We start from the raw sequence: 16,519 nt of genomic DNA, 5'->3' as shown, positions 1-16,519 counted from the left end.
GGGGTCCGCTGTTGCGCCAGTGTGTCATGGAAAATAGCAACGCCTACACAAAAGGTATCTTAGTTACCCTACCCACAGATGCCACCATAGAACTTATGTTAGAACACATGAGCAGGGTGCCCGCAGGAGCTCAGGCACTACTTGTAGAAACTGTCAAAGCGATGGGAAAAGAGATAGCTCAGGCACAGAAGGAGGCAGCTCAGGCACAGGTACAGGCTTTTGCAGAGCTGGGTCCTCGGTCCAACAATACAGTGCCGGCCCAACTAAGACGTGAATGGAAGCCGCTTCGTTGTTTCCGATGTGGCGGAAGACATTTGAAACGAAACTGCAGAAAGACTGTGTGGCGCTCTAATTGTCAGCGAGGCAACCACAGCACAGAAGCCTGCAGCTGTCCGGGAAACGGACAGAGGAGCGCGAATGGCCGCCGCGCGCAGATAACAATTGCGAACCCCGTTCAGGCCGCCGCCCAGTGGCCAGCGCCAACTGCGACATCACCAGCCGGGAGCTGTGGCCCGCAGCCGGCCTACGGCCCACCACAAGAGGGAGCCTCGGCTTGGAACTGGCAACCGCAATAGATGTGACCCTCATTGATCAATGGCCGTGTAAGATCCCCACCACTGTACAGGGACCACTAATAATCAATGGACAAGCCCATGAAGCGTTGCTGCTTGGGCGATCCTCCAGTGGACTGAAGGGTCTGTTTATTTTACCTGGACTGATTGATGCAGACTTTACTGGAGAAATTTGCATCGTAGCTCAAACGTCATTTCCTCCGGTTCATATCCCTGAGGGGAGTAAAATTGCCCACCTTGTCCCCTTGCCACAATTAACTGCTGCAATGCAAGATGTTGGCCCACTGGCCAAGCATGGGTCTCAAGGATTTGGCTCCACGGGAGGCCTTATTATGTTAACTGTCCCAATGACCACCAGACCCGTAGTTGACTCCACATGGTCTCGAGGGAATCAGCGCCTAAACCTACCAGCATTACTGGACACTGGAGCCGACATCACCATAATAAACACTGACAAGTGGCCACAGTGGTGGCCGTGCCACCCTACCTTTGGTGGGGTTGAAGGCGTTGGCGGTACTGCTTCTGTGCAACGCAGCTCTGACTTAATACAGGTGGCTGTCGATGGTCAGGTTGCCTCCATCTATGCAACCATCATGCCGTTGCCGAGTGGGCTCAATGCCCTCATCGGCGGAGATGTGCTAGACCAGCTGGGACTTGTGCTGACTAACCAACATTTTTAGGAGCGGTCGCTGCACAATGGACTTTCCCGATCCAGCTCACATGGACTACTAACACCCCAGTGTGGGTCGAGCAGTGGCTGCTGAAAAAGGAAAGTCTAGAGCAAGCGCAAATTTTAGTGCAGGAACAACTACAGCAGGGACATCTACGACCTTCTATGAGTCCTTGGAATACGCCGATTTTTGTCATAAAAAAGAAATCAGGAAAATATAGATTGCTACAGGATTTGAGAGCTGTCAGTGCACACATACAAGCAATGGGTGCCTTGCAGCCAGGATTGCCCAACCCTGCTACGCTCCCTGAGGGTTGGCACCTGCTGATTATTGATCTCAAAGACTGCTTTTTCACAATTAAGCTGCATCCAGTAGACACCGCACGATTTGCCTTTACCTTGACAATGCCAAATAAAGCAGCACCTTTTTGCCACTTTGAATGGACTGCATTGCCACAGGGCATGAAAAATAGCCCTGCCCTGTGTCAACTGTTTGTGGCCAATGCGCTCCATCCCCTTCGCCGAATATGGCCAGGAACATTAATTTACCACTATATGGATGATATTTTATTTGCCCCAAATCAACCCTTCACTATGGACCAAGAGACACTACTGGAGCAGCAACTGAGCAGGCAAGGACTCGTTATCGCGGCTGAAAAAAATCAGCGCGGCCCTGCTTGGAAATATTTAGGCTGGCATATTACGGAGGGCCAAGTATGGCCGCAAAAACTGCGACTTCACATTCAAATATCAACCTTGCATGACACGCAGCGCTTACTTGGAGATATCCAATAGCTGCGTCCATTGTGGGCATTTCAAACAATGACATTGACACCTTGAGACCCCTTTTGCAAGGTACCGACCCAGCATGGACGGTGCGACCCACGTTGGAACAGCGGCTGACCATTCAGCACATTAGCACACAAATCGTACAGCGACGGGTTGACCGTCGGGACCCAGACCTTCCCATAGATCTTACAATACTACAAGGCCCTTAGCAACTTTTGGGTGCACTGACACAGTGCAAAAAGAAAAAGGGGGAGGAGGTGAAGATATTGGAATGGCTTTTTACCGCTATCCGACCCAGAACTACTATTCAACAGAAAATTGAAAATTTAGCAGAGTTGGTTCAAAAGGGCCATATGAGGGTGTTACAACTAACGGCCCAGGAACCTGGAACCATCTACTTGCCGATAAAACGGCGGGATCTTGAGTGGTATCTCCAGCATTCACAGGCGTTACAAGCCAGCCTGCTGTCTCAGGCTGTGGAGCTCAAGGTAGAACAGCTGCAATCCACCACCCTGCACTGGATCAGCCAGCAAGAATGGATCAAGATACCAAAAAGGAGTGAGCGTCCGCTGGTCAATGCAGTAATGGTTCTTACAGATACTGGAAAGAAGTGTCGGCGTGCCGCTGCAACCTGGATGCAGGATGAGAAATGGCACCAGCAGATATTGGCCGTGGAAGCAGAGGACTCACTGCAAACTTTAGAACTGGCGGTGGTCATTTGGACCTTTCTGAACTGGCATCACACAGAACTAAATGTAATCTCTGATTCTATGTATGTCACAGGTGTAGTTCAGCGCATTGAGGATACTCGACTCAGACAGTGTCAAAACCGGTGGTTGTCTGACCTGCTGCGTCAGCTGCAGGCAGCCATTCACCAGCGGGAGTGTGCTTATGCATTGAGGATACTCGACTCAGAGAGTGTCAAAACCGGCGGTTGTTTGACCTGCTGCGTCAGCTGCAGGCAGCCATTCACCAGCGGGAGTGTGCTTATGCCATCATCCATATACGGAGTCATAAATGGTCACAGGGGTTGGGGGAAGGCAATGATAGAGCAGATCAATTAGTTTCCATTGCTGCACCTCTGAGCGACTTCGTAAAGGCCAGGGAGGCCCACAACACTTTTCACCAGAATGCCAAGGGACTATTCTGCCAATTTAAGATTACAATGGAAGAAGCGAGAGGCATTGTTAGGGCCTGCCCCAGCTGTAGCCATCATGGGCCAGGACTGGGGATTGGGGTGAACCCTCGGGGCTTGGGCCGTTGTGAATTGTGGCAGATGGATGTCACACACGTGCAGCAGTTTGGGCGCCTAAAGTATGTGCACGTCACAATTGACACATATAGCAGATTCCTATGGGCTACAGCCCAGACAGGAGAAAAGGGCTCCCATGTAGTACGGCATCTAACTAGCTGCTTTGCCATTATGGGAGTACCTCAGCAAATAAAAACGGACAATGGGCCTGCCTATGTCGGTGAGAGAATGCGCGGGAGTCAAACACGTGACTGGCATTCCCCATTCACCAATGGGATAGGCAATAGTTGAGCGGGCAAATCAGGCTCTGAAACAGTACCTTGAAAAGTTCAGTGACATCCATGATGTGCAAGAAAGACTGTCCAAGGCATTGTTTGTTTTAAATTACTTGTGTGGTTTTGCAGATCAGGACTCTCCCCCTGCTCAAGTGCATGGCTGAGTTGTGGCATCAGAGTCTAAGGCACCCATGATGGTCATGTACCGTGATCCCTGCACGGGCCTGTGGCAGCGCCTGGCAGAAGTGAAGTATATGGGGCGAGGTTATATGTGTGTGCTTACATCCACAGGTACACAATGAGTCCCCGTGAAGTGGACTAAAACAGTGTCTTTCTCTTCCCCTGCTGCTCCTGATAGTAATGAAGACTCCAGAAACGGCCAGTTATCTGCCTCCGCAGCCCAAGACCAACGTATGGGTGGCAATGGCTAATCTTATGGGACAGGATACCATTTGCCTCACCTTATCTTCCCCTGGCAACCCGCTTTCAACCTGTTTAGTTGGTATTCCTATAGATGACTGGCCCTGCCCATCCACCATACCTGTATGTAGTGCTACCGACCTCAACAGCACAACAGATAATTGGGACGCTTGGGTACCCTATTTGCCTATTGCCCCAAACGAGCCTCAAGAGTTAGAGTTATTAGGGGCCGTGCGAATGGATGCCTGTGTGACATTTAGTTGGACAAGAGCCCAAACCAAGGTAAATGGTACCGCAACAAATGTAAATTCTAGCCTTTTAGTTCACAGGAATGCCAGCGTGTGGTGCAAGTATGCTTCCCACAACACTTCCTGATCTACCAATCATCCCCTGAAGTTGCCCAGTGGAGTGTTTTTGATCTGTGGAGATCGAGCCTGGCGTGTTATTCTCTCCAAAATAAAAGGGGGACCTTGTTCCATTGGAAGGCTGTCACTGTTGACCCCCAACACCTCAATGATTCTTGCTATGTCTTGACAGCACCATTTAAGGTGCTTAAAATGCTTTGTACATAGCTTTACTGCTAACTGTAGATCTGATGTAAAGTTTTGGTTGCCTGACACTATTATAGCAGCTTCTTTTCTCGCACCAGGTGTGGCTTCGGCCAGGGCCTTGGCTCAGTTAAACAAGCTGGGTTGCTGGCTTGCTAAGCAGACAAATGCTACATCGAAGGCAATTTCTGATTTGTTGTTTGATGTTGACTCTGTGAGACATGCAACACTGCAGAACAGAGCTGCTATAGACTTTTTGTTGTTGGCACAGGGACATGGATGTGAAGAGTTTGATGGAATGTGTTGTATGAATCTTTCTGATCATTCTAATTCGATACACTCACAGCTGAAAACCCTGGCTCAGCTTACCCAGCAATTGCAAGTGAGCAATGACCTAGGGATAACTAAATGGTTGTCCTCATGGGGCATTACAGGTTGGCTTAAAACACTGCTATTTGAAGGATTGCGCTTACATATCATTGTTTTTTAATCATTGTAGTTGTTAGACTTGCTTACAGTTGTTTAATGAAACAAGTGAACAGAATGACCCACAATGTTTTGCTCGCACAAAAGAAAAAAGGGGGAATTGCTGCTGAATGGCTCCAAGAGCAAGGCCATGGATCCTTAGAGGCCTTGTGCGAGCAAAGCAAAGTGTAGGCCTCACAAGTAACCGGAAACCGGATGTGGGAGGAGACTGTAAAGGAAGCCGCATAGAGCTAACCAATACTATTGTGACTAGTAGGCGTAGCTAACAGCATGAGGATATAAGCGATGTGCGACATGAATAAAGTAGAAGCTTGCTTATCACCCATATTGGGTTGGCGTGTCTTGCTTCTCCTCGCCGTTGGCACGAGTGCACAATGCCAGCTCATGTTCATTTTCTCATCGACCAGCACCCCCAAGTCCTTCTCCGCAGGGCTGCTCTGAATCTCTTCTTTGCCCAACCTGTAGCTGTGCCTGGGATTGCTCCCACCCAGGTGTAGGACCTTGTACTTGGCATGGTTAAACTTCATGAGGTTGGCATCAGCCCACCTCACAAGCGTGTCAAGGTCCCTCTGGATGGCATTCCTTCCCTCCAGCGTATCAACCGAACCACACAGCTTGGTGTCATCGGCAAACTTGCTGAGGGAGCACTCAATCCCACTGTCCATGTCAGCGACGAAGATGTTGAACAAGACTGGTCCCAACACCGACCCCTGAGGGACACCACTCGTTACTGGTCTCCAGCTGGACATTGAGCCATTGACCGCAACTCTTTGTGTGGGACTTACTAGAGCAGGCGGCCTCTCTGCCACATCCCTGATCCGTGCCCCTGGTAGGCAACACACCTCCCTTGAGACCGGCTCAGGCCGGCAGACGAGTGCTTCTGTCCCTTTCAGTGTAGAGTCCCCTACTACTACGCCCCGCTGCTTTTTCCTGGCAGCACCAGTAGAGATCTTCTTTACTAGTGCATCAGCCGGCTGTTTCTGGCGCGAGTGCGTTTCATTAGCCCCCTGCAGGACAGCAAAGCGGTACTGCGTGGGGGACAACAGATTTAGGAGGAAGCCCTTTGCTTTTGATTGTCCTTTTCCTCCTTTTTTTTTTTTTTGTTTTTTTTTTGTGACTAATTCCCAGCTTCCCGGGTTAACGGCCTCCTTCTTTCCTTCATGAGCTAGAGGGGAGGCTTGAAGCACCTGCACAGTTTGGGCCAGGAGCAAGCATTCCTGCTTCCTCTCAGCTTCCCTGACATCTTGCAGTCTATTAACAGCATCCTGCAGCTCAGCCCCTGCTGCAGGAGGACCTCCTCCAGGGAGAACCGAGTGCAGCCCTGCCCATTGTGCACCTTTCCCTCACAAGACCAGTGCAGGCACTCTCTACACCCCAAGCTCTATAGCCCAAGCTCTGCACTGCAGCCGCCCCTTTCATTGGCTCTGTCTGGTGCCTGCCAGCTCTGCCATGGAGGGCAGGAAACCAGCCCTGTCAACCTGAACTCTTTCCACTTACTCCAAAACCTGTATCCAACAGGGATCTTGTGAGCAGAGCGTACTGTGCACACCACAGTCCCACATTCACAAGCTGTCTGGATTTGCACTCCACACATGAGGGGAAGAAACCCCACTGAAATCTTTATGAAAGATTCTGTCAGACAGATGAGCATGATATTTTTTAAAGCTTGCATTTATTTTGAGTTATGTAAAGGTTAGGCCAGGGTGTTTAAGAAAAAAGCATCAAAGGCAATATTGCCTACTTATTTCCTACAGAAGTAAGATCATGATCTGGAAAGGTAGAAGTCAAGCTGACAATTTATTACAAAGAGGAAATAAAGTAATAAAACCAAAAGGTTAACTGGCTAGAAGTACTGCTGTTAACTGATACACACCCAGTTGTTTCCGTCTCCACTCCAGCCAATGCCTTTTCTGCCTTACCTGATTATCTCTCCATACCTGTCATGAATAAACAACATACATAAATACCATTTGGCTGATCTGACATGCTGGCAATTTGTGTGCTCCAAATACAGCATCATTTTTTCTTTCTCATATCACAGTTCTCATGAGTGTGGGTGCTGCCCGAGAACACAGTGTTACCCAAATTGTTTTAAATCTCACAACACAGGCATTGTATGCATTAACTGCATGACATTACACAGCAGTCTATCTTTGCACAGGCAGTACTTGCAATGTTCAGGAAAAATCACTTTACTTACTTGCGAGAGAAAGAAGATTTCTTGCTTCCAGCAGCAGACAGATGGACTTCAGGCGCTGAAATACTGCCCGTGCTGCCTGAAGAGCTAAAATCAGCTTCACTGCCTGGAAAGGAAAGGGGAAGAGTGAAAACATGATGGAAATTACAACACAAACACTGTTTTCAAAGCAACAGTGAAGCACAAGCATCCTTCCTTTGTCCGTCCCAGGTGAATTTCAGAAGTCACATGGATTTTCAAACATCCCTGAGGACAACTGCTGGATTTGTTCCAGATTTTCATTATTTCCTCAGAACTGTCACTTCCACAAGAGCTGAAAAAACTTTTGGACACGTGCCCTTCATGCTACAGAAGCCATTTTAGGACTTAGGCTAGGAACATTTGTTGTGACAACCTGTTTGCTTTCTCACAGCCATCAACAGTTGAATGAGGCCACTCACATTCCTCCTTTGGGAGCACAGTCATTAGGAGCATACAATTATAACTGGAGATTTCTCTTGCTTTAAATCATATGCAAATACTACTTGTTGGGAGGAAAGCTGCTTCTGTTCTGTTTCTGAGATGATGTACACACACATTTATAGATGTATATATGCATAGAGACTAATAGGGTATGTGTATATATATACGCACACCTGTGCAGGTATTCATGTGTCACAGAAGCATAGTAATGTAGTACCAACAGGCTTGAAATAATCCAGTAATCATGTGTGGCTCTCAAGTGCTTCCTGGGTGCTAAATCATCTATCTGATTACTGACTTTCTATGGATCACGGATGGTGACTTTATTTGAGAGGATGGAAATAGCTCTCCAATCTCCTTCACACAGCTGGTCAGGGGGAGCATCACTGACCTGGGGATTTCTGGGTGCTGTCCCATGCACATACACCCCTGGCCAGCGCTGCGGTTTTACCACAAATCCCAGTTCTGCTCTTTTTTTTTTTCCACGAGGGGGAGATACAGCTGCAGATACCATCATCCCGTCCAAGACAGATAAACCTCCAAGTGCACCATCTTCACAGCCGTAAAGAGGATGAGACATCCTTACTATCTGGTAACTCTTAGCAACTGGTCATAGGGTCAGACGTGTTTGGATTTAACACAGCATTTTCCCAGTCTCACCAGGTCTGAGACCAGCCCCATTTCCCTGTGCCTCTGGCTCAGCCCAGCCCAGAATATTCCTTAGTCCAATTTCAAAGTGCACAAATGCAAAGCTTAGCTCTTCAAAAGGGAAGGCCATCACAGGGACCTGGCTTTATCATCTCTAACATGCTCTGTACCCAGGCAAACACCCCTGATAATCAGACACAAGGCACAGAGCTGTAACCAGATCAAAACCACGCACAAGTCTGCAAGGGGAGGGAGGGAAAGTAGCAAAGCCACTTTGTGTCGCAGAGTATTTATATCATGCCTACAGATAGAGATGTCAGTGACCCTCTCCTTAGGGAAGCAAAATGACCGTGGGACATAGTGTCCAAAACTGCAGCAGAATTTTCCTGATAAACAGAACATTCCCATCTACAAGACTGAAACACACTCTGAATTCTGTCTCAGTACCACACTACTTCCAAATCTACTTTTCCAAGCAAGAGCCGAACAGGTAAACCCATTACAGAGATGTCATACCTCTGGTGTTCACACCTCTCAACATTCCTGCCCCTGCAAGATGCCAGAAGCTTTCCACAGCCAGGTCCTGCCTGCGGCACAGAGAGCAGGAGTGCTCGCTGAAGCTTATCTCTGGGTAAACAGACCACACTGTAATCAGCCTTGGCTACCAGAAGCATTGCAAGGAAGCAAGGCTTAGCAGTCGCCTCTCGCTGACCTGCTTGCATCACAGAGCATCGCAGGGGCAAGCTGCAGAGCTGGCACTGCCGTCTGGGTCAGCAGAGCCTGGAAACAGCCACCTCCATCACTGAGCTTCCTGAGCATGAGCTGCATTCGAGACAGGAACCGTGCCTGCCGAGCACCAACTCACCTTTCTGGCTGCAGTTCCCGTAACAGCTACACACAAACTTCACACTGAGCACAGGAGATTACTTACATTTAAAATTAGGTGTGAGGCTATTTATAGGCTCTTCGAGAACATATTCTACATCAAAGGGGTCACTGCTAGCAATGGTTCCAAGTGTGTTAGTGATGTTCAAGCCAGCTTTGCATGTGGCAGAGCGCAACAGCAGTGTTACCAGGAGACTTTTAAAATGCTTCCTCCCATTTGGTAGACATTTCTAAGTAAAGGAATGTGGCATGTATCCATAAAATATCACATGATGAAACACATCCTCCTGGGTAACTGTGACTTCTGTCTTAACAAAGAGGTGGAACTCCTTGCCTAGCAGCAGTGCAGGCAGGAGCCTCTCATCTCTCCTAATGCCATTCTCTGGGCTGAAGGCACCCCAAGGGCGCCTGTTGACTGTTTTGGTTGCTGTGACAATGTGATTGCAAAAGCTCACACGTAAGCCCAGCAGAGCCTGTGCTGGGCTTATATGTTAACCATATTCCGTGTTAACCATGAAGGAGGTTGACATTTCTCAAAGCCACTAGTTTGTCCTAACTGGCCAAAATACTTGTTCAGCTCTGATCTCAGACTTCCCTGCTAATAGGACTGTCTTACCCACCCTTTCCTGCCCATGATGATACATGTTGAGCCACTGTATTCAGCGGTATCTCATTTGAAATTCATTAATTCATATTCTTCCATGCTCCAGGCACTCAGTGTCACAGCACCAACCGCCTGCCAGGGTGATCTGACCTAGGCGTATGCTATGATGGAGATGCTTGTGCTGCATGTAGCAGCCTTGGGAAGCTGGTTGACGTGGCCTCCCCCCATCTCACAGCGGGCTCAGTACAGCAGCGTGCCCTCACCCTTGGAGTGGAGCTGTGCACTGCTCTGTGCAATGGGAGGCACAAGTCGAGAACAGCCAACAAAGTACTGTAACATTTTCCAGAACTGCTCCTTGCCTGGAATGGGTATCTGAGAAGCAGGAGTGAAATCATGGAGCATCTGGTGCTGTCTCTGCACTTTGCTTCTTGATGGACAACTACTCCAAGCTAAGAGCTTGCTGCAGACAGCATCATGCTTTGTGCTGCCTTTTATTCTGCTTGCTGCCCTGACAGCACTGTGACAGACAGACAGCTGCAGCTGACACAGAGGGGAGGAGAAGGGAGCTGTGCCACCCCATGACAAGGGCTGCAGGCAGCATGGGTGGGCACAAGCCAGGCAGAAGCAGGGAGGGCAGTGAGGCTCTGGCAGATGTGTGCTCACCTGAGCCCAGGGTCAGGGAGCACAGCTCAGGGTGCTAATGCTGTCCTGCTGCAACATGGGAGTCAGATGGGGAGCCTCCTCCTGCTGATGACTCAAGATTACTCATCCTGCATGTGACACCACTGAATTTCAAGGTGGGATTGAGGGAGGGAGAAGGAGCTGCCTGTGCAAGGACAGCTGGCACTGATGTGTGTTTACTGCACTTGGGCAGTACAGCCATCACACCTACATTCTGGGCGCAGAGAAGACCCACCTTTAACTCCGCTGCCTGCACGGCTTCAGTAACAGTGCAAGGGTAATGATACAGTGTGGTGACCAGACCACACGCTGCATTCACAGCTGTTACAGGTAGAAAAAAGTCAGTGTATTAGGCCTACCAGGGCAATATGCAAGCACAGAAATACCACACCACGGACATATACCTATGTATGTATGTATACAGAGGCAGTAAATACATTGCTTACACAGAGTCACACAATAACCCCCCACACATGCCTGGAGTATGGCATCCCAGTTCGCTATTCGTAGCTATTACAGACAAGGCATTCTGGCCTCAACACTAAAATTTAGCATTTAATCTTCTATAAGAAGAAAGCTCCAACTTTCCTGTGTGGATTTTATTATCCATTTGCTATCTAAATATAAGACTAAAGTATGGAGAGAAAAAAAATAGTTCAAGCAATACCTGTGACAGTAACATTGACAACTGAGCAGCATAACTGATTCCCAAAACTCAGGTGCATACAAGCTTATCAATGTTTAGCCTTTCTGTGTAAGACTTTCTTATTTGTAACTTCACCACTGTTTCATAGCTGCCAAAGCTTATAAACCACAGAGCTTACTTACCTTCTGACTCCATAACATGACCTCTTTCTATATATCAGTTTTGATGCTAAGTTTTGCATATTGTCATCCAGTGAAATAGAGCTGTAAATAAAACACTGCTGACGGATACTTGTTGTCAAATGTAAAGCACTTATGTTTGCTGAGCTTCCTCACCTTGAAAAGTATACTGTTCCACAGCAAAACCCACTCTATGCATACATGTTCACCTCTTGGAAGTAGAAACTAGAGGAGTAAAGGGTACACTTTCTCTGTAGATAGCTTAATTTAGAGACCCCATGGGAAAAGACAGGGCCTAACTGTGTAAAAAAATCTACCAAAGCCATTAGAAGCAGTTGGAAAAGTGGAAAGAATTCAGTTGCAATGCCCACTATTGAAAGGGCCTATATTTTAAAGAGATTTGGTTTCATTTCTTTTGAAACCTTTAACTCACAGCTGCATCTCTTGTTCCAACCTTTAACAGTATAAGCAGTATATTTCCAGGAAACACTAATGTGACTTCTTTTCTACTTAATATGAGGTTGCTCCCACAAGGTTGTTTTTGTACAGCACAAGCAATTTAGGAAAGAAAACCACACTGCTCACATGCACTGAAAAAATTAAGAAAAAGAAGCCACAAAGGGATGATGAAGTCTCTCTTTAGCATTTCAGGCCTTTCTTCAGGTAACACCCTTAAAAATTATCCATTTCAAGGGTAAAGTCTCCTAGTGGAAAATGTACTCAATTCACAGCATCAAGCTATAGCTGACAGCGGGGTTTGGTTCCAGTCTCTGTCCTTTGACTTATTAATTATTTGATTTACTATCACTTATCTTGCACTTACTATTCTATTCACACCAAACAGTAACTGGGTAAAAGAAGACATAATCCTGGAACCAAGGAAAAGGACAGAGAGATCTCCCCCATGTGGACAGCTCTAATATTTGGGTGACACAAGCTGCTCCCACTTCCTCTGCCCATGGTTCAGCCTCTCCTGAAGCTGAGGTCTAGAGTCTGTGGTGGAAGCTGGGGATGCCCAGTAGGTCGCAGTGGCTCAGGAACTCTGATGAGAAGTGTGAATTTGAAGTCCTTTGGTCCAAGGAGGGCACTGAACTGATCTTTTCCTCAAGCTCTAACTGCTCAGCTGGGACCCAGAACACAGAGGTAGCAGTAGCACTGCCCTGTTTCAAAGTAATGAAATGAGTGGGCTGCCTGCCCTCACAGAGTTGGTCTAGCTCCAGCATGAAGGTTCAGAGTGAATCTAAGGCATGCATGTGGGCACACTCAGGACTACAAGTAGGTGACCAATTCTGTCTCTCTCTCTGACAGGCACTCTCTCTGACTGCTCCTGTGTACTGGTGGAGGTGTGCTCCTGCCTGTCATGCTCTGCTGTGAATCTTGGATTTTAGTACCTGACCATCCCCTTTGATTTATACACAGCTTAGTCACTGAGATCAGATTTGTGAGTTGTGCTCCCAGAATGATGGGGAGGAGCTGGGCACAGCAGTGCCTGGCATGGTCAATTCTAAGGGTACCAACAGGCATCCCTCCCCTATCCCACTGCACTGGCTGCTGAAGCCATCACTCCCTACTCTTCAGTGGACATCTACCCGACTACTTGCCAGTGCTCCCGCATCAGACAGGTCTGTTAACCACATTTCACCCTGGAGAAGAGAGGGCTGCGTGGAGACCTCATAGCAGCCTTCCAGTATCTGAAGGGGGCCTGTAAGGATGCTGGGGAGGGACTCTTCATTAGGGACTGTAGCGATAGGACAAGGGGTAATGGGTTAAAACTTAAACAGGAGAAGTTCAGATTGGATATAAGGAGGAAGTTCTTCACTGTAAGGGTGGTGAGGCACTGGAATGGGTTGCCCAAGGAATGCTCCATCCCCAGTGGTGCTCAAGGCCAGGTTGGACAGAGCCTTGGGTGACATGGTTTAGTGTGACGTGTCCCTGCCCATGGCAGGGGGGTTAGAACTACATAATCTTAAGGTCCTTTCCAACCCTAACTATTCTATGATTCTATGATTCAGGAATAACTGGTAACCTGGGCAGCTGGCAAAGCTGCAGTTCGAGGGGATGTGAAGCAAAACTTGCAGTGTGACCCTTCATGAATTGTTCAAACCTGCTGGGTGAGGAGACCTCCAGCTCAAAACCAGACAGAAGAGTTGGGGGAAAAATGGCAACACAGATCCAGCTTCCCCACATTTGGACCTAAATTTGATTTTACAAATGATCTCCTCAATTCAAAGTGCTGGCTTTGTGATCTAACCTCATTATTTGTCTTGATTTTTGCTTGCTTACTCTTCTTAGTTTGGAAGAAGAGTTGTTATCAAATAATTAAAATTTATCTCGTTAAGCAGTTTTCTAAGCTCATCTAAATATTGTAGCTTTGGTAGTAATGTGAACTCCATTAAAGTAAATTATAAGCACTGCAGATCTCAAAATGAATACCGAATGTGATTTGTATATGCTGTGAAACCACAATCAATCCAACTCTTCTCTAAAAACACAATCACTACAAACTAATTACCGCTATTGGCTGAGAGCCATCATGTATATTCTGCATATCACTGTGATCTGGGCTTGTGTTTTTCTTAATTTTTTTAATTCATGGATTTTTAGCACAGCCACAAGCAGCTGTTGGAACAACCAGCACTGCAAGTTGTTGGTTTTTTTTTTTGCTTTAAGTATTTTAAGAAGATTCTTCATACAGATATCAGCTTGAACTAATTATTTTTTTGTGCTTCTGCACACAGTTTGGGTTGTTCTAACACCTTAGAAATGGCTCTCATGAATTTCCTTTTCTCAGGCTGAAATGACCTTTGTCAGGGGGAACATATGTTCATGGAGCAGAAGGGGGCGGTCTGAGGAACTTACCTTCTTGTTCAAACAAAAAGGCTCTTTGGAGCAGAGGTGGAAGGATGCTGTTTTGCTACACCAACCTCAAGGAGGTTCATATAATACACTGAGAGCTGTATAACATGATACTCAATTTGCATTTGACAGTAAATGCAAGTGTAAGTCCACCTATGGACAAGTATCTTTTATAATCAAGCATGTAGTGTCACCTCAGGAGATTTTTAAACGTACCTGGCAGTGCTATTTGGTTTGTTTGAAGGGAAATGGATAGGCTGGTCAGAAATATTTTTAGGAGCTGCAAAATGTCATCTTTGGCAAGGATGACTTAGTAGTACACAAAAAAGAGAGTAAACTCCATCAGAGACTGGGAAAACATCCCAGTCCTCCTGTCACGTTGGTGGCAAAAGTTTAACAAAGGGCTTTCAGAAGCCTCTCCAATGCATCTAAATCTGGTTCCCATACACATGGAACACAAGTAACTGGGGCACCACAAGTAACTGCAGGCAAGCGTTCACACCATATATGCAAATGCATGAAATCACATGCTAAACCTGATCTAGCTGAAAGCTTGTGCACAGTCACCCTTAATCTAAGACATATGGTTTTCATTATAATGCGCATAAAATTTTAAATCAGCTTGAAATGTTTTCAGCAGGCAAAAGAAAAACACTGGAAGAAGAAACATATCTAGGAGGTAACTAACTAAACTAACCGGCAGACCCTGCATAAGAAGCAAAATTTGTCATAAGCTAAGAAAACATTTACTGTATCACACACCTTGAAATGATTACAAAATGCAGTAAGAGTTTAAGTGTCATTTCAGGTTGCAATCGCTGTCATTTGCTCCTTCTTTTTCTCAATAGCACTCTTCTCATTAGGAAGCACAAATGACAGATGAGAAGCCTGTGCTTTTTCAGTTTATTAATCCTTGCAGGTTTGTGGTCACACTGTATTCTGCCAGCTCCAGCAAACAGTCACAGCCTGCCTGGATTTGGAAAGTCAACAGCTTCCTATTAGTTACAGAATTTCAGAAGGGAGGAAGAGAGACCTGTAATAAAGTGCCTCAGTGTGGAAGCAAGACAAGGCTTGTAATACTAATAAAACATGAAACAAACCCGGCAGAATTTTCATTTCCTTATGTAATGGTATATATAAAATACACTATTGTAAAGCAGGTTTACTCTTTTGCTATGTCACATTAAAGGGAGTACATTTTAAGCTCCTTAGGGAAGTAATGTCACCCTGGAGGCTGGATTTATGAAAAGATGTAAGGTCCCCCACATTCAGGGCAGGATGGGGCAGGGATTTTGGAAGTGGCCGCCTGCCCATCTGCCACCTCACTTGGGAAGTACCTCCCATCAGTCTCAATCAGCAAAGCTTCTCATCTGTGTGACACTTTTGTTTCTGGGCATGCCTAGGAGCAGGTCAGCTTTAAAAGTGTTGAACAGTGCAGTGCTTGGCTGCTGTCTAAAGACCAGGGTTAGTGTTTCACACCAAGCTAAATACACTAGGATCTATGCAAAAGCAGCCCAAGGAAAGCTCTCTTCTGCTGTCTGCTTTACTGGGAAAAGAAAGAATTCACAGGGCCAGACTTAGCTTTGAACAGGGAAGAGGCTGCACAAGATTTCCCTATCACACCACCAGGAACATACACCACATCCAGCAGTAAGAAATGGGTGAAGAAATGAGGTTCCCATACTCTCAGCTTATCATGCCCCTCTCCAGTTCCTCTGTAAATCCACCTAGCCTGGGATGCCTGTCTTCATTACCTCCTGCTGCATTTCCCACAGCTGCCACTTCCATTATGAGACTCTACCCAACCCCAGCACTCAACACATCTGAGAAAACTAAGCTCTACAATCTGAAGTTTTGGGACAAGTTGGGCAACCTCTATCTAGTTGCTCTTCCAGATGCTAGTGTTTATTTTATGATTTTTAATTGTGTTTTCTTTATTGGAACAGTGGACTGGATGTGTATTTCTCCTATGCTCTTTCTAAGCTCAGAATTGTAAATTCAAGTGGGAACCAAAACAAAGTGAAGGCATCTCAAACACAGCTTCATCACGATTTCAATATCTAGATACATAAAAGCAAGTAACATACCACTGCTTAAATGGGCCAAATGTTCAAAATGCCACCACTACATGCAAAGGCCTGCTTAGTTGTTTATGCTTGAGCTTTCACTTCTGAGCCCAGGAACCACCAACATACCTGATGTCTTTATAGCACTGTGAAACGAGATGAGTGAGATTTGCATGACTAAAATACATTCCCTTAGCTTTCTATGCTTAAATATAAATACAGATATATAGGACAAGGAATATATAGACATATCTGCTCAATACTGATCAAAAAGTATTTAAAG

General features: G+C 46.5%; 1 protein-coding gene across 4 annotated transcripts in view; it reads right to left on the bottom strand.

Annotated features, from left to right (window-relative positions):
• The window catches only part of SYBU (syntabulin), a 49,713-nt gene that overhangs the window by 6,445 nt on the left and 26,749 nt on the right, over positions 1-16,519 (bottom strand). For all 4 annotated transcript variants that reach the window (XM_062627155.1, XM_062627153.1, XM_062627154.1 and 1 more), the window contains exon 4: positions 7,213-7,315. In XM_062627155.1, the coding sequence (XP_062483139.1) occupies positions 7,213-7,315 (103 nt within the window). The remainder of the gene's footprint in view (positions 1-7,212; positions 7,316-16,519) is intronic.

This window comes from Pezoporus occidentalis, unplaced genomic scaffold, assembly GCF_034315485.1.
Source record: "Pezoporus occidentalis ecotype Australia unplaced genomic scaffold, CSIRO_AGI_Poc_V1 ctg3, whole genome shotgun sequence".
NCBI lineage: Eukaryota > Metazoa > Chordata > Aves > Psittaciformes > Psittacidae > Pezoporus > Pezoporus occidentalis.
The sequence above is the reverse complement of the archived record's forward strand: the minus strand, read 5'-3'. Positions and strand labels throughout refer to the sequence as shown.